The 19,601-nt window shown below is 40.7% G+C and overlaps 1 protein-coding gene across 2 annotated transcripts; it reads right to left on the bottom strand.

Annotated features, from left to right (window-relative positions):
- Nucleotides 1-1,296: 1,296 nt before the first annotated feature.
- Nucleotides 1,297-18,828, bottom strand: Zfp950l2 (zinc finger protein 950 like 2). Of its 2 annotated transcripts, none has more exon segments than NM_001409027.1 (4): nucleotides 1,297-3,275; nucleotides 4,622-4,682; nucleotides 4,874-5,000; nucleotides 18,695-18,828. In NM_001409027.1, coding segments are annotated over 4 exon segments (1,665 nt in total). In that variant the 5' UTR covers nucleotides 18,698-18,828; the 3' UTR covers nucleotides 1,297-1,801.
- Nucleotides 18,829-19,601: the final 773 nt, after the last annotated feature.

The raw sequence follows: 19,601 nt of genomic DNA, 5'->3' as shown, positions 1-19,601 counted from the left end.
TATCTACAGAATTTTCATTACAAAGGTCTTTCACTTCCTTGGTCGGGTTTAATTCAAGACATTTTTTGGGGGGAGGATATTTGACATAATTGATGTTGGCTTTGTCAAAAGCCTTACATGTCTATCAATTGATATGATTTCTATTCTTTCAAAAACAAGAGATTTGTGAAATTTATAAAATTAATTGACATATTGAGCCAGCACTACATCTCTGGAATAAACCAGTTTGATCATAGTAATTTTGTGATTTATTATTGAAGAGTTTGCAGGCATTTTTAAAGAAATTTTGCATGTATTTATGTTGGAGAGTGGTCTGTGTTTATCTGGTTTTAGTACTAGGCTAATACTAACTTCATAAAGAGTTTGGTAATATAACCTTCCTTTGCTATTTAATAGCATACTTTGAGAAGCATTTGTGTATTTCATTGAAGGTCTGGTAATTTTTTTATTTGATAAATATTTGATCACTACTTCACTTGTACTGCTTTCTACAAAGCTGCTCCATTTCTTTTTTTTTTTTTTTTTAGATCTTCATGATTTACTTTTGGTAGGTTATATACATCCAGAAATCTACATACTTTATTTTAGAGTTTTCCACTTTATTGAAATAAGTGATTTCTAAAATGAGACCTAATGATTTTCCTGAATTTCATTAATGTATGTAGTAACAACTCTCCTTACCCCCCAATCTATTTACGTTGAAGCTGTTCAACTGGATTATTTTTGTATTTGAGGATTTTATGAATACTACATATCATTTTAATCCCTCCCTGTCCCACAACCAACCTCCTCCCATTTCCTTCCCCAAATTCACACTTTTTCCTAACCCCCTAACCCTAAACACCCCCAACCTAACCCTACCCCTCCACTCCCTAACCCACACCGCCCCCCCACCAACACTTTAACCCTAAACCCTAACTTTCTGGAACTAACTGCACACCCAACCACCCTATTCATAATCCCTACCCTTCTAACTCAGCTTGTTTCCAATAGACTCCTGGCATTTACTTTGACCATGTTTTTGACTTGTTAAGTATGTATGCAGATTTCAAAACACAAACACTTTACCACATTGAGCCCATTCATAAGGCTTTTCTCAAGAATGTTATTTTCTGGATTCACAGGGTTTCAGTGAATGCAAGTATGAATACTTTTATTATACTGAGAACTATAGAAATGTGCAAAGGCTTCACCATATTCAGTACATTCATAGTTTCTCTCTAGTGTGCTATCTTTTATGCTGTTTGTGTTAATTTGGGTTTTAATGCTGTGAAAAGATACCATGACCAAGGCAACTCTTAGAAAGGACATTTAATTGGGGGGAGGGGAGGTATACAGATTCAGAGGTTCAGTCTATTATCAAGGTGGAAGAAATGTCAGTGTCCGAGCAGACATGGTGCTGGAGGAGAGAGTTCTACATCTTGATCAGAAGGCAGCCAGAAGACTCTTCTGCCCTGGGCAGAGTTTAAGCATGGGGTCTGAAAGCCCATCCCCTCTCCACAGTGACATACTTCCTCAAAGGCCACATCTACTCCAAAACGGCCATACCTCCTAACACTGACACTTGCCATGGGCCAAGTATATTTAAACCACCATACCCTTGAAGATCACAGTAAAGGCTTTACTACACTGGTTACATTCATAGGGTTACTCTTTAGTATGTATGTTTTCTTTTATGTAGTTGGAGGTGGCTTGATTGTGAAAATGCTTTACCATATTGACTACATTCATAAGGTTTCTTTCCAGTATGAATTCTTTCATGTTGTCAAAGTTGATCATGAGAGGCAAAGAATTTACTAAATTACTTACATTCATAAGGTTTCACTGTAGTATGTGTTGCTTTATGTTTTCGGAGATAAGCGTTACATACAAAGGCTTTACCACATTCATTACATTTGTAAGGTTTCTCTCCAGTATGAATTCTTTCATGCCTTTTAAGTTTATTCTGACCTACAAAGGCTTTACCACATTGATTACATTCATAGGGCTTCTCTCCAGTATGTATTCTTTTATGTACTTGGAGAGAACTATGAGATGCAAAGGCTTTACCACATTGATCACATTCATAGAGATTCTCTCCAGTATGTATTCTTTTATGTACTTGGAGATAACTATGATATGCAAAGGCTTTATCACACCGATCACATACATAGGGCTTCTCTCCACTATGTATTCTTTTATGTACTTGGAGATAACCATGATATGCAAAGGCTTTACCACACTGATCACATACATAGGGCTTCTCTCCAGTATGTATTCTTTGATGTACTTGGAGATAACTATGAGATGTAAAGGCTTTACCACATTGTTCACATTCATAAGGTTTCTCTCCAGTATGTGTTATTCCATGCCTTTTGAGATGACTGGGTCGTGCAAAGGCTTTACCACATTGATTGCATTTGTAGGGTTTCTCTCCAGTATGAATTCTTTTATGTCTCTTAAGAGCACTGTGAAGTATAAAGGCTTTACCACATTGATTACATTCATAGGGCTTCTCTCCAGTATGTTCTCTTTTATGTACTTGGAGATGACTACAACGTATAAAGGCTTTACCACATTGATCACATTCATAGGGCTTCTCTCCAGTATGTATTCTTTTATGTACTTGGAGATAACTACAACTTATGAAGGCTTTGCCACATTGTTCACATTCATAAGGTTTCTCTCCAGTATGTGTTATTCCATGCCTTTTGAGATGACTGGGTCTTGCAAAGGCTTTACCACATTGATTGCATTTGTAGGGTTTCTCTCCAGTATGAATTCTTTCATGTGTTTTAAGAGCACTGTGAAGTACAAAGGCTTTTCCACATTGATTACATTCATAGGACTTCTCTCCAGTATGTTCTCTTTTATGTACTTGGAGATAACTATGAGATGCAAAGGCTTTACCACATTGATCACATTTGTAAGGTTTCTCTCCAGTATGTGTTATTCCATGCGCTTTCAGATGACTGAGTCGTGCAAAGGCTTTACCACACTGATTGTATTTGTAGGATTTTCTTCCAGTATGTATTAGTTTATGCCTTCTAAAATTACAACGACGTTCAAAGGCTTTACCACATTGATTACATTTGTAGGTTTTTTCTCCAGTATGAATTCTTTCAAGAGTTTGAAGCTGAGAATCGTATGTAAAGGCTTTATCACGTGGCTTACATTCATAGAGTTTCTCTCCAGTATGTGTGCTTTTATGTCTTTGGAGATGACTATGTTGTGCAAAGGCTTTACCACACTGAGTATTTTCAGAGGGTTTCTCTCCAGTATGACATCTTTCATGCCTGCAAAGATAGATAGTTAGCACATGGGAAAGCTTTACCACATTCAATAAACTAATGAATCTTTTTTTTTTTTTAAAGATTTATTTATTTATTATATATAAGTACACTGTAGCTGTCTTCAGATACACCAGAAGAGGGCATCAGATCTCTTTACAGATGGTTGTGAGCCACCATGTGGTTGCTGGGAATTGAACTCATGACTTCTGGAAGAGCGGTAGGGCGCTCTTAACCGCTGAGCCATCTCTCCAGCCCCTAATGAATCTTTTTACCTGTGGAAATTAATTTTATAATTTGGTCTAATTGTAAAGAAGAATCACATCTTAAGGTTGTATCACTTTGTTTACACTCATGGTTTCCCATTCATTATGGGTTGGTAAAAGTGTTATTACATGGGTCACATTTGTAGCATCCTTTATCTCTATGAGATTTCTCATATATTTGAAGAGAAATGGAAGAGCTCCGAGCTTTACCACATTGAGTACATTCATATGCTTTCCTTTATTGTCAAATACACTACATTTGCATACCACATCGGCCAAGTGAATCAACACACAAACAGAAAGGGATTTCCACAATCCTAGTATTCATAGGGATTTTCTGCTAGGTGACTTTATGGATATATTCCCAATGAAGTTGGGAAACCAACTAATTATAAACTTGTATCACACTGAGAAAGTCTGCTCAAATGTGGACTACTACATATATCTTAATTGTTCTGGGGGGGGCGGCATTGCTTCTTTCAGTATCCTTGTCCTCACATGGCTTGTATCCATTGTGACACAGGATATAGCTGTTAAAATAACAAATAAATATTTCCACATTGCATCATTCATACAGTTTGATTTTTTTGTTCATCATAGACATATGGTATAAGAATTAAGTTTTCTCTTCAAAAACATTCTTGACTCTCATAAACTGTCCCTCTCACTTAAACTTAACAATGTTACTATATGAGTAATCAGCTTTACTATACTATATTTGCCTATTAGAAACATAAACTTATCACCTACTCTCTCTCTCTCTCTCTCTCTCTCTCTCTCTCTCTCTCTCTGTGTGGTGTGTGTGTGTCTGTGTCTGTGTGTTATGAGACTAAACAGATTGGCAGGTATACAGAGTAGCTGTAATGTGACTATGATTCAAATGGTAATATTTGTTAAGGCATTGTTTCCTTGTCTTCTTTCAAGTCAGACACCTGACATTGAGGTACAGGTATTTGTGAGAATTTAATAATCAATACACTTGGAGAAGTGCTTTTCTTTTTACACTGTTGCTTTTCTTTAAAAGTTCCAGGACATACTAACATTTCTTCAGAGGCATATTCATACCAACTTGCACATGAAAATTACCTTCCATGTCTTCTGAAACTTTGACAATGTTCTTCAATACTATGGTCTTCACAACTGTAACCTAAAATACAGTAACAGAAAATGAATGATATATTATTGGAAATTAGGCAACATTTAAGTTACTATCTTCAGTGAACCTGATCTTTTCACCTCATTCTTCTTTATTCTCAATTGACTTTACAGAAAAGCAACAGTAACAAAGGAACATTTGTTTCCTTATTTTAAAAACTGAAAGAAAATTCACTGTCTTACCTATAGCAGTGAGGTTCCTGTAGGTCTCCTGCATCACATCTTTGTAGAGACTCTTCTGTGAAGGATCCAGCAAAGCCCATTCTTCTCGAGTGAAGTTCACATGTACATCATCATAGGTCAATGCATCCTGAAATATCCCGTACATTAACAACAGAAACCATGATACAGATATCACTGTAAATGTATGCTTCTGGTGCTTCCCCCACTTATTTCTTGACCCAGATGTTCTAATGTTAATTACCAAATCATCTTAGAAGAAAACTGAGTAATAAGGTTCACCTCTGTCATTTCTTTGCTCACTGAGTAGGACATAGCCTTGCAAAAGAAATGCTAATTAATGGAGAGAGAGAGAGAGAGAGAGAGAGAGAGAGAGAGAGAGAGAGAGAGGAGCAGTACTAAGCACACAGAGAAATTGTATGAACAATTACTAACTGCAAAAAATATCAAGTGAGCATATAGGCTCATGTCTTTAATCCAAGCACTGAGGAGGAAGACGCAGGTATATCTGAGGTCTATCCAGGACAGCCAGAGGTACATACTAAGACCCTGTCTCCCCTATGAAAAATTAATCAAACAAACAAGAAAGATAGAAAGGACTCAGAGGTTTTTACTAGAGTTCCTACAAAGAATTAAATTCACTGCACTTCTGTATTCTTCTTCCAGAATCTTGAGATGGCCCAGTTTAAACTGTAACAATAATGAGATCTTACTAAAAGGGAATGAATGTTTAAACAGATACAAACAGATAGCTCAAAATATTGGCAATGTAAATGTTGATCCTAAATAAGCAACATAGGACAGAAGCTGGCTCATCAGTGAAGAGCTCTTGCTGGTCTTAAAAATAATTGCCAGTAGTTAGAAGGGAGCTTCATAACTATTGATTACTCCAAGTTCAGGAATTCTGAAGCCATTTTCTGACTACTATGGGGATTAGGAATACATGATGTGCATATTCATTCATACAGGCAAAATACACATATTCATTAAAAAAAAATCAACACAAACGCAACAGGTAGGAAAAATGTTATATACCTGCAATCCAATGACTCAGAAAGCTCAGGCAACATAGCCAGGCAGTATGAATGTCATGAATACATGCCACCTGAGAAACAGAATATGCTCTCTGTCAAATTTCAAAATTCATAACGTGGATGAAGATCAACACAGCAGCATATGCTTGACATGTGCCAAAACCCACAGTCCAAACCATCAGCCAATAATATAAAAACGAACAAAGAAACAAAGAAAAAGCGGGGCATGTTGGCTGATATTTAATCCTGGCACTCTGGAGCCAAAGTCAGGTGGACCATTTCCGTTTGAGGCCACATGTTCTACATACCTACTTTCAGGACAGCCAGGGCTACATGAAGAAACTTTGTCCTCAAAAACAAAAACAAAATTAAAATTATAAAAAAAAAAACCTGGCTTCCAAAATACCTTAGCACTGAATAGCAATTGCTTCAACTGCATCTTATGTGATTTAGGGTTAGAGTCTTTAATGCTGAAGGCAAGACAACATAAGAAGGAAGCTGACTAATCAGGTACAACCACTACACAAGACACACACACACACACACACACACACACACACACACACCACGCAGCAAATGGGTTGACTCTATAGACACCCAAATGTCATCCCCAATAACTAATCATCTAGAAAGGCTCTTCCTACAAAAGTTTCTATTTAGAGAACTGAGTTGGCCAGAGCAAGGCTGACTCCTCCATGACAGGTTGTAAACTGACAGACTGGGAAGCTAGGCCTAAGTTTCTGTTTTCCAGAACTGGAAAAGGCCAAACAAGTCAATTCTAGGAAAACCATCCCTCACAGGCACAGCTAATCAGGAGCTTCCAATGACCCTAATAGCCTGCAGTCCATACACTCTTCAAATGCCCCAAATCACTTCTGACACTCTTGATTGCCACATCTTGTAAAATCAGAAAGCAAGTTATATCTTTCCAACATACAAAGGCACAGAATGGCCCTTCCCATTCCAGAAGAGAGGAATGTGTACATAGTGAGAGAAGATTGGACCAAAGCCAGAAACCCAGCAGGACGAACACCAAATCCTGCAGCTCTGTCTCAGACACAAGGAGCTTCAGATTCAAAAGGCTTAGATGGCTATATCCCTGCAACTTCTCATACATCTCTCGGCTTTGTTACCTCCACTTGCTATATGCAGCTCTCCATGACAGGTGTCTCATAACTTAGGCATCTCTATATCTTGTGGTCTCAAATGCAACTCTGGCTTCATCCTCAGATTCATCCCATGCACTCTCACAGTGTCCTCCCTCACTGGGGATCTCACTCTGCCAAACACAGATGGCTGGAACACTGCTGAACTGAAACCACGGGGGAAGAAGCCATAACCTTACATTTTCCATCTTTCTTATTTCCAGAACTTGGGTGCCACGCTTGGACCAGTAGTAGCAGGTTTTATATGAAGTTCCTTCCTGGGTCTAGGAATGACTTTGCCAACTCCCCCTTCCATTAACTGAAGGCTTAGCAGGAGGGACTGTTTCCCTTAATTCACCTTCTTAGGCTTCCAATCCTGAGCAAAGTCCTTCTCTTTAATGGTGATAATCTCTTTGAAAATTCATGCCTCTGTCTCAGCATTTGGCTGCCATGGGTAACTTCCCAGGGCTGCTTTTCTCTACAAACCACAGACTTTGCATTTATTTCTGCTCAACTTGTTGTTTTTTTCTTGTAGTCCAGAATGAGTTACTAGTAATAATCATCTAACAGATTCAATATTTCACCTGAGAAATATAGCTAATTGTTTTTTAATTCTGCCTTCCTCAATTTATCAGAGCATGGGCGGAATAAGAAAGACTTGGGGTCAAAATACCACATAAATGACCTCTAGCTAAATTTTTCATGGAGTCTATTTTCCACTGAAATCCTATGACCTCAACTTCTGACTGCATTACTTGCATGACTCCAGTCTTCCAGGTGCTACAACAACAGCCGATTAAGCTCTGAATACAGCTTTCTATGCTGTTTGCCATCTCAAGCCCTGATATTTACCACTTTCCTCCAAAGGAGAACATTTCTAGTTTCTCTAGTTTCTGTCCAGCAACAAAATAACCTTTTTTTTTTTTTTTTTTTTGTTCTAACTTGCTACTTTCCTACTTTGATTCAATTCTCTAACCAAGAGCATCTCAGGAAATAAACAGGTTCACTTGTTTGGTCCAGTCACATGACAGCCATAAGTTCTGGAGCTTAGGATAGAAACTCAAGCTTCAAGAAAAGGAAAAAACCATGAACAATTATTGTTTCCTGCTTGGTCACTGTCTCATACTTACCCAGCTCTCTTACCCAGCCCAGGCCCACTTGCTCAGGGATCCTGCCACCCTCAGTGTAGAGCCTTACCACATCAATCATCACAACACAATCTCTCACTGATACAGCATGCAGACATTTTGATGAGGGCATGCCCTCAAGTGAGAGCCCCTCAGATGATTGTAGGCTCTAAAATGTTCACAACTGAAGCTGACTAGGACAAAAAGGCAATAATATATCAGAAAGTGTAAAAAAAACCCAAATCAAATATGTTAACAATATCATTTAAGTAGCAAAAACCAACAAACAAACCACACACACACACACACACACACACACACACACACACACACACACACACACACAATCAAAATTAATGATTACGAAAACTGGAAAACACAGATTTGCCAAGAAATGAGGAGAGGCAAGCCTTTAGAAGAGGACACTAAAACTGTTTCCCAAACTATCAAAACTTCAAGAAACTCATAACACAGTAAATTTTCAGAAGATAAAGGAGACAGAAAGACAGACAGAAAGTGTTTTAAACATGAACTACAAGAGTGTAATAACAAATTTATGAAATTACAGGCCAATACTCATCCTGTGTATTCTGTTTCTCATCTTTGCAAATAAATAAATAAATAAATAAATAAATAAATAAATAAATAAATAAATAAATAAATGGGATTAGCTTAGCTGTGGCAAAATCCTAGTGAATTGGGCATAGTGGCAGCCTAAGGAATGGGAAAATATTTTTTTAAAGAAATCCATATCTTATAGAGGCCTAATATATAAAATACATAAAGACCTCAAGAAATTAAACTTTCAAAGTAAAAAATTCAATTAAAAAATGGGGTAAAGGGGCTGGAGAGATGACTCAGCGGTTAATAGGACTGACTGCTCTTCCAGAGGTCCTGAGTTCAGCCACATGGTGGCTCACAACCATCTGTAATGGGATTTGATGCCCTCTTTTGGCTTGTCTGAAGACAGCTCCAGTGTACTCACACACATTAAATAAATAAATCTTTAAAAAAAAGGGGGGTATAAATCTATACAGAGAATTCTCAAAAGAGGAATCTCAAAAAGCTGAGAAATACTTAAAGAAATCATTATCATCTCAGCCATCAAGGAAATGCAAATCAAAACTACTTTGAGAATCTATCTTGCACATGTCAGAAGGGCTAAGATCAATACAAGTGACAAGTCATGCTGGTAAGAATGTGGAGAATCGGTAACAACTCTCAATGCTTGTAGGGTGCAAACTAATACTGCCACTATGGAAATGAGCATTTCCTCAGAGTCCTGGTGCCTCAGAACCCTGAAAATCCATCTATCTCAAATCACAGCTATAAAGCTCTTGGCATCTCTCTAAAAGGTGCTCCACCCTACCACAAGGCCATTTGCTCACCTATGTTCATAGCATATTTATTCATACTTGCCAGAACCTAGAAACAACCGAAAAGTACCTCAACTGAAGAATGGGTTGAAGGACCCTAGTTCTTATTGAAGCCTAAGCGCTGTCAGGAGGCTTGGCCTGGTGGAAAGTAGGTAGGTTATGGGGACCCTAAGGGCTTTTGCCAGCTTTACATCAACTGCCTCTGGTGAAGATTAGGGCACGACCCAGCTTCAGGCCTCGGGCCAAGGCTAGGACAAGTTCCATTCTCCACCCAGAGTTCCTGGGAGAAGCAGGGACATTCTTGAAATCCTGCAGAATGTACTGAGAGTAGCCTTATCCTCTGGTCTCAGATAAGAGCTCAAAGGCATGCCATATAAGTTTGAACTGTAAACCTGCTAATGTAACCTGTACCTCTGAAAGTATAAAAACTGCTTGTCACAGCCATTGGGGTCACCTTCCAGTCCCTCGCTACGAGGGGCTGATTGAAGGTTGACCCCGACACTCCCGAAAATAAACTCTTGCCTTTGCATTAAACTCCATTCTCATGCCTCACTTGGGGGATCTCCTGGTAGTTAAGACTCACTTTGAGCCCTATGGGGTAAACCAAAAATGTGGTACATTTATCACTCAGCTGTTTAAAAAGATGCCATCATGAATTTACAGGCAAGTAAATGCAACTAAAGAAATTACACCCAGAATGACAAACATGGCATGCATTTACTTACAAGTGGATATTACCTATTAGATAAATAATAATCCAACCCAGAGGGGTTAGTTAAAGAGGTGGACTCTAGGGAGGAAGCACAGATCTCTTTCTACAGGGGAAATAGAATAATTTCTGTGAGTAGACCAGAGTTTGATGGGAACAGGAGTAGGGAGGATCAGTTGAGGGGGATGCAGGGGAAAGTACAATGCAGGAAGAAACAGCTGGAATTAGGGGTTATTTGGGAGTTAGTATAGAAATCCAGTACAATGGCAACTTCCTGGATGACCAGGGTGACCCTAATGAAACTCCTAGTAATGGAGGATATGGAGTATGAACTTACCATCCTTTGAAACCAGACAGGGCTTCGATGTTGCTAATAAGTTACATTTGGTTGAGCTGTTGGCCAAGGAGGTCCCTTGAGATCCTTCAACAATCCTTGCTGATGCAAGGACAAACTTTTCTCTCACATAACTGACAGCAGGGACTGATCATTAAGGACAAATTCCACACAGTTCACTGAATTCAGAGGTCAAGCTAGTACAGGCTCGGAGCCTTCACCCCTGTGTTCTAGTCTCTTTGAGGAGAGAAGGTACTCTACAGGCTAAAAAGAAGAAAGAGAAACCGGGAAACCCCACTCTGCCCCCAACACCCACACACACCTACAATTGGTCCTTCCTAAGATGTGCTGGGGCATGATGGTAACAAACGTGTTTGAGTGGCCAACCAATGTTTGGTTTAACTTGAGGCCCTTGATATGAGAGGGAACCCATGACTAACACTGACTGGATTTCTAGGAATCTTACAGAAACTTAAATGGCAAGCATAGAGACAGCATGTGTCTATGCCAGGTCCTCTGCTGATATGTTATGGCTGTTAGCTTGGTGTCTTTGCGGGACTCCGAACTATGGAAGCAGGTGTAACTCTGATTCGTTGGCTTGATCTTGAGATTTTTCCTATCAGGTTGCCTTGTCCAACATGAAGGCTTTCACCTTGTCTTTTTCTATCTTGTTTTGTCTGTTAGGTCTGCTCCTTTTTGAAGAGGACATTGGTGGGGGAGGGGGTGGACCTTGGGGAAAGGATAGAAATGAGGGGTAGTTGGGAGTGCAGGTTGGGGAAACAGTGGTCAGGATATATTATATGAGAATCTACCCTCATATAAAAACTTAATTCAATATTGTTTAAATGAAAGGCAAAGAAGGGAAGCTATAGTGAACGAAGAAAAGCAAATTCGTAAAGATAGGGGCAGCAAGATTGTGATACATACAGTACTTGCTCTATATTTGTAGACAGTGACTATCACATATGAATGTAAAAATACCTGGAAGGCTTACTTCCTCCTTCTGATAATCTAGGCCTAGTCATGGAAGCTTATAGCTTCTGTACAATCTGATCTAGGTCTAGAATGACGGGGCGTAGGCATGGAAGATTTAACAAAAGACACAGACTAGGGTCATTTGTGCTAAGAAAATGCCAAAGCTTTACTGAGGTTCACAGAATATACACCCCAAGTTCACTGGGTGGAGAATTCCAGGAAGCACAGTGGAAAAATAGGTTATGCCCTCAGGTGAAAAACAGGAACAAAATTCAGGAACTGGGTGTTACTGCCCAGGTGCCAAACAGAAAGATCAAGATGTTCCTTTGTTAGGAACTAAAGCTTCCACATGCATCAGCAAGGCTCAGCACTGGGCAAACACTGAGGGGGCTTAGTAGAGTTGGGCACTTGAATGTTTTGGGCATCAGAGACTTAACTGTTAAATAATCACCCTTTCTTCTTCTTTTTGAACTCTGGCTGGTCAACTGTGCTCTTCTAGCTCTTACTCTTCACTCTAACCAATTCAAATTGCTTCTTTCACTTCTGACTGATTGCTGTGCTTGGCCTCAAATGAACTCTAGTAAACTGCTCTCTTCTCATTCTCTCGCTCATTTTCTCTTTTTCTGTCTTTAGCCTGCCTCTCTCTGTAAAATTCTCCAGGTAAAACTGCCCCCTCCTCTTACCCTCTGTGCTGCTTCCTCTTTACTTTTCCTTCTTTCTTTTCTCTGCCCCCCACCCCCCCCAGGAGCTGGGGACCAAACCGAGGGCCTTTTGATTGCTAGGCAAGTGATCTACCACTGAGCTAAATCCCCAACCCCGCTGCTTCCTCTTATATTGCCTCTTTTCCCTCTTCTCTTGAGAGTTGGGCATATCCTATTCTGTCAGATCTTTCCCTGATTCATCATTTTTTCACCCACTCAATTATACATTACTTACGAACATGAGCACTTCCTTCAAAAACGATGTTTACCTTCATCATTTGAGAGCAAAGGTGTGTACTAAGGGCTGAGCCATACCAGTTAGAAACAGCTCCCCTCCTAACCCTGCCTCCAGCAAATTGGACAGTCTCTGGGTTCACAATATGATCAAATACTCTGTAACACAGGAGTTCATGACAAGCTCATCTTGGGGCCAGTCTACATCTGTGAAATCAGAAGTTTTGTTCTCAGCAATGTGAAATATATATCACGCAGGAAACAAAAGCAATGACTTTCTTGTGTTGGCTTTCACTAGTTTGGAGTGCGGGATTACAATGCTTTTCATTTCATTCCAAAGGAATACTCATAATTGTTCTTAAGAAAAACTAATGTTTCAATAACTATTCAAACAGAAATAAATGAGATGTTGCACAAAATCGCTACATGAACTATATTATGCATTAAGCCTAAATAAACTAATGTATAAAAATATTAAATGTTTAAACACTTTCTCCAAAGCAAAAATGTAAGTGTTACCATCTAAGTTACTGAAGGCAGAGAAAGCAAAGAGCCAAGTCAGTTATCTAAGACTTTTACATGTTTGTTCAACTCTAATTTATCATTAGTATTTAAACTCAAACGAAATAGTCAATGTGGTTCTTTTTTTCTTTTTTTTTTTTTTTCTTTTCATTTTTTCGGAGCTGGGGACCAAACCCAGGGCCTTGCGCTTGCTAGGCAAGCACTCTACCACTGAGCTAAATCCCCAACCCCTTCAATCTGTTTCTGAACCTCGTTTTTACTTCTTCATGCAGTATGACTCATTGGCAGAGGGCTCTCATGCCATCCAAATAAAGCCACTTTCTGCATTTTTATAGCATACTACAATAGCACATTTGCTTCTCATCTACAACAACTCTTGCTACAGAAAGCTTGATATTTCATTTCTCTTCTCCACATAATGTTCTAAATAAACATTAGGGAAAAAAAAAACCTTTGAAGGAGATTGTTTCAGCTGGATTCTCTGCTTTCTGCCCTTCTATAGGAATTTGGCGGGAATTTGACCATGGACTAGGACTTAGGAAATAGGTTCAGGTAAGAATATTTTCATTTGCGCTAGTAACATTCCTTTTCTCTTGTTAAACTAATGAGCCCCTAGAAACAATGATCACAGGTCTTTGTGCCTTGTTTGTTCCTTGACCTAGAATTGACCTTATTATTTGCTTGTACTAAAAATGGTAGAAAAGCAGACTGGGAAAAATAAACCCGCTTCAGCCTCAGCATTCACTAGAATCATGCTATATATTGTCTAATTGTCTTTTTCCTTTCAATCCTCACTCCCTCCCTTGAGACCCTGTTGACTGACTGAGTTGACTTGGTCACCCTTCATTTTCGAGTGCTACCTACAATGTTGACAACATGGTTCAAGCTCCCATATCCATCTGATAATAAGAGTGCATTAAAGGTTAAAATTATATGGGAGAAAGAAGTGGGTTGATAATGCTTAAGCTATAATTACATGCTGTTTTATGACAATAAAGCACTGACTGTGAGAGTCTTTACAAGTGCATAATCCTTTATCCACTCCTTTAACCCAAGGCACCCTAGGTCGCCTAGAGGTACCTAGCTTGTCCTCAACAAATGAGCATTGATGTTATTTTCATATTTAGGCAAGTATGAATACAACTGCAAGAAACATGAGCATTCTGGTACTTTTTAAAACTAATTTCAAGTGCATGGAAACTATACTGAGAAGACTGCTGGGATCCATGGCAATTCTGTCATTCTCATGAGAAGTTAGTGTTGGTATGAGGAATCGGCTTTATGGTTGCAGGTTGTCTCCAAACCCAGCGATAGCAGTGACGTCACCCAGAGGTGAAAAGGGACCTGTGCATCTGTTGTCATATATTTCCAGTGTCCTCCTAGTCCATCTCCTACCCTCACCTGCAAGAGGTTATGTCCCTACCCAAATAAAAAGCCAACCCCTCCTGACCGTCGCCCCTTCTTTCTCTTTTCCTCCTTTGTCTCCTCCCCTCCTTTGTGCATCCCCCATCCCCAGCACCAATGAAAGTCTCTCACGTGGAACCGTACTGGCCAGGTGTGGTCTGTCTGGGCACGAGCCTCGATTCCTATACAACACTCCGTAGGATGGGGATTGCTTGGGTGTAGGTATTATGTACACATGTATCAGAATACATATGTTAAGCATGCACAATTTTATATCAACTATAGAAACACAGTCTTAACTAGTTTTAGTAGGTATCTATGGAAAATCCCAACGTACTGCTATCAGACTTTAGTGCTAAGACACAATCCTGTGTCACATCCAGATTTATTGTCCAATTCTGGACCATGCTTTATTTTCACTCGTTTTGCTTTCTCAATTAAGTCATACTTATAAAGACCTATGTGAGCCTAAGGATGAATTCTGTGTCACTAAAGTCTACACTAAAGTCCTCTTTCTATGGCTTTGGACATTATTTCATATCAGTTTCAGTTTCGCACACATACTATATAGCTTGCTAAATGAATTATTATGGAGAATATCTTTTACCAAGTTATATAACTGTAAACAACACCGTTATTGTTAAAAAAGGAATGTTGGGTATGTTCAATTTGCAGCAAAAATTCAATACAATCTAAAGAAAACGTCTAATAATATATAACAGGACAGCTGATTTCAAAGCTATTTGCCATGTGAAAAAACGTCAGAATCATCAACAGGATTATGAAGAAAAAGTACACATTTTGGCACAGTATAGATCCCATCTGTACTTAACAAAGAGCTATAACAATCAAAAGTTTTTGCACATTAGTGAAAAAATGAGATGTAGAGAAAAAAAGGCAAGAACATAAGCCCCAAATTATAGTCAAGTTTTAATCAAAAGACCTAAGGAAACTCAGCCAGGAAAAATGAACTTGATCAATATTACCTATGATTGCATGTGTATTCAAATGGAAAAAACACAGACTTCCCAACTCCAACAAAAATGACTCAAACTGACCCCTAAACTGCTATATTTCTGACCCTCCGGCCACTACTGACCCCACACTCTCTGTGTGGAGGTGGTAAGAAAGGAGGGTTATGGCTCTGCGGCTCCCAATGCCCCCGTGTGATCTCACACAAACCCAGCCCCCGAACCCACACACAAACGAAGGTTGAAGAATAACTTAATGTCTGCTTCCACATGATGCCATGTGGATTTTAGTAATGATGTACAATCTGCCCCACCCACCTACACCCCACCCTGCACACCTGAGAAACCTCTGCATCTCAGAAACTCCTTTTGGACTCTGGAACTGAATTTCCCTGAATCACTCCATTCACTGTGACTGCTGATAGTGGAAAGGTAAAAGGGTTTTAACCAAGTATTGCCAAAGGATGATTCTCATAACCTCATCCCTATATTCTGTGCATATTTTGGAGAATTGTTTATTAACTTGTGGCTTTGCTTTCTATGGCGCTGTGGGGCATAAACATTATGAAAAACGAACTCGAGGCAGCTGTATTAACCAGCAGTCCCCCCAAATCTAACTCTTGGCTTTGCATCTTCACTACCCCCAGCAGAGACTGTTCGACTCACGCTGCTGGGTCGAGTACAAGGAACTAGATTCAAGGATCTTTTTCTCCTCCATCCTTGTTTCTCTCCTATCTGGTGTTAGGGGGTGAAACGAGGGTGGGGGGGAGGGAGGCTGAGGAGGGGATTAAAAGTGGGGAAAAAGAAACCACAAAGTAGCAAAGACCAGCAAAGATCCAGTTAGCTGGGTCTAAAATGCTAAAAGAGGATCTAGTCTAGGTAGATTTTACATTCCATGTATGCTGTCACCCTTAAGTTTGTTTTAGGTTCAGGTTTCAGGTTGTTTTTTTTATTTTCTCGGAGCTGGGGACCGAACCCAGAGCCTTGTGCTTGCTAGGCAAGCCCTCTACCACTGAGTTAAATCCCCAACCCCCAAGTTTTTTTTTTCTTAAGATTTATTTATTTTATTTATATGTTAGTACACCGTGGTTCCCTTCAGACACTTCAGAAGAGAGCATCCCATTACAGATGGTTGTGAGCCACCATGTGGTTGCTGGGAATAGGATCTCTGGAAGAGCAGTCAGTGCTCTCAACAGCTGAGCCATCTCTCCAGCCCATTTTTTTTCCAGGTTAAGTTTTGAACAATTTAAACATAAACTGGAGGCTACAAGTCTGGCCACTTAGATAGGCCATTACACAGCAAACATTTCCGGGATGTTTCTTAAGCACACCAGTGCCCTAAAACAGTAGGTTAGTGACAGTGTCCTAAGTGGAAGGTCTCAGATGAAGAAAAACATAGGAAAAGGAGAAGCTAGAAAGTATAAAAGCTGGGGTGGGGGTGGGGGTGTCTTAAGCTGAGACATTAAGAAGAATGTCACCTTGTATATGGTTTATATGAGGGAAATGGAAAGAAACGGGAGACATCTATGAAGTCAGCAGAAAGATTAAACTATGAAGTTAGCAGAAACATTGTATAATAGGACACACTCAGGAAAAGTCTAATCAAACAGTGCTGCACAAGGAACTCAGGGTATTTCAAAAATATTCCTTACCAAGCCTATAGTGGCCATGGGACCCATAGCCCCACATGGTGGGAAGTGTTGTTGTAAAAATGTAAAAATAAAGAGGGTATTGTTGGTCTTTTATCCCACTAGGTATCTTGGGAGAAACACATCCCAGCCGTACACTTTCCTACACTCAAACCCCCACATAAAGAACACACAACACAATAATCTTAGATCCAATTGGTAAGGTAAAATTGCCGACTTAACCATACACAGCCCGGTACCATCCATCCCTTAGGAACATTGATAACAACCTGTAAATACACAGAGCAGAATCTTAACATCACCTGCCATGGCTTCTCCAGCTTTCCTCTCTCCTCCTCTCTGTCCTGGTCTCCTCTCTCTTCCTTTCTGTCCTAGTCTCCTTCTCTTCTTTCAAACTTCTCTCCCGCCCATCCTTCCTTCTCCTCCAGTGACAGGCCTCCTTCTATCCTGTACCTGCCCCTCACCTGTACTTTACAGTTTCAATGGGGAGGTGGTTTTGGTGAAGTCACCTGAGTTCTGAGTAGGTGACTAGGTAGCTGTTCTTGGGGCAATGGAATTAGCATCAAAATACAGAAAACTTCAGGGCAAACCACAACAGGCAAGAGTTGTTTTCTCAGAATATTAAGCAGCCCCTCCCAAATGCCCTGGCCCAAGCATATTCCTGGTTTTAGGGGAGCTGTTTGATCTCCATACCCAGGGACCCAGGGAAAGCTCCCAAGGACTAGGTCCTAGATGGTTACTGGTTCTGGCAAGCATGTCCCTGTGTCTCAGAAGGAGATCAAACACGGGGACCTCAGGAAAAGGAGGGAAAGCTTAGCTTGTTCAGGGCAGCACTCAATAAAACAGTGTTTTGTTGTTGTTTTACCTTTTCTAATGATTGTCACCGGGTGTCATCTTCCCCATGTGGCAGAACTATGCTTTTCTCAAGAAGAAAACTAAACTTTATGGCACACCAGGCCTCACTGTTGACTGTGATCCTGTAATGCCCCACTGATCAGCTTGTTAGAGGCCTGCTCTTTGATATGGAGATGGGCCTAGTGGCTGGTTGCAAATCAGGGTCTGGTGCCATATTTCTGGACAATCCTGGTGAACAAACTTGTGTATCCTAGCATCCTAATCTCTAACAGGCCTGGTTAGCTTACTACTTACACGTGGGGTGTTTTGCAGGCAGTCCTCTCTCAGCTAAATTCTACATGGTGTGCCTGGCTATCTCCTAAACTTTAGCAAATCCTTTACATCATCAATTCTACTCTTACATTACAGCTTGATATTGGACTGCTACCCAGCACATGAGATGCCTTCCACAACCTCCACAAAATAACTCCAAATGGATCTTACATCTTAATGTTAAAAGCTAAGAACAGAACTGTACAAACCAGGCTTCTGAGTTTGGGATCACGCCAAGGATCTTTCCATACACAAGCGAAATGCTCTGCACAGTTGCAGCCCCTACAGGGAAGTTATTCAGAAACTGCCGCTGGCTCCAGTGAGTGGCTAAGATCTCACGGGTAGCCGGCGATTCCCACTCAGCCCCAGGAAGGACCCACCACACCAGCTCCCACTGCTCATCCCCTGCCTTCTGCCCGCCCGCCCGCCCGCCCCCCACCCCGCTGCCCCTTTGTGTGCAGTGACCCTGTGCTCACCATGTCGCAACTTCGGAGCTTGCCTGAACATGCCTCACAGAATCCAAACACAGGACACAGAACACAGCAGCCAGGACCATTTAAGAAGGCTTAGCTACTACGCGAATACTACACCACGGCACCCGGAAAAGCCCGCCTTCTCTTCTGACTGGCAGGTCCAGTTAAGACTCTGATTGGCCAGTCGTCTTGAGTGACTTGAGCACTTCCTTAAGGGTTAGAGTGAGCTGAAGGTACAGTGAGGATTCACAGTTCCAGACCCAAGCATCAAGCCCAGGGCCAGACCTTTTCCAGATCTACAGGGATTTGCATTTCAGTAGCACTTGTGCCTGTCCTCCAATAGCCTACTCATCTGTCTCCCCGCCCAGCCCTAGGAAGGACCCACCTCGCCAACTACCACTGCCCAGCTGCTTGCTCCTCCCTTTCGTGGGCGGTGACCCTGTGCTCACCCGGTCCTCACTTCAACCTGCACTCAGCTCACAACATTCAGTAGTCTCTTTCCCTTCCTCTTCCTGGAATCAAGGTATACAGCTTGCATAATCCCTGGTACTCAACTTGCAGTGGTGTTATTAATCTGTCCCACAAGTGGAAGGGTGCCCAAGACATTAACACTTAAAGGGAGATTTGAGAAAACAAGAGTTTTCTTTGTGGCTGTTGGGATTCAGACCTGACAATCAGCTGACCTTCATATATTTAACACACCAAAGCTGTCTGGGCCTCCAGGTTCTCCCAGCACTCCTCAGTCCCCACCTGTAACAGGGCCTGTCTGGCATACCCCACCTTGTACCTTGAACCTTCCAGCACAGGGGCCGAGTTTTCCCTTCCCCAGAAGCTCTTCCTAAATAATCCAGAAATTTTGTACTCTTTGTCTTTCTGTTTCTCTCTCCCTCCCCCTCCCCTTTCCACCCTT

The sequence above is a fragment of the Rattus norvegicus genome, chromosome 9 (assembly GCF_021556685.1).
Source record: "Rattus norvegicus strain SHRSP/BbbUtx chromosome 9, alternate assembly SHRSP_T2T, whole genome shotgun sequence".
Taxonomy (NCBI): domain Eukaryota; kingdom Metazoa; phylum Chordata; class Mammalia; order Rodentia; family Muridae; genus Rattus; species Rattus norvegicus.
Note: the sequence above shows the minus strand (reverse complement) of the source record. Positions and strands in the feature narration are given on the sequence as shown.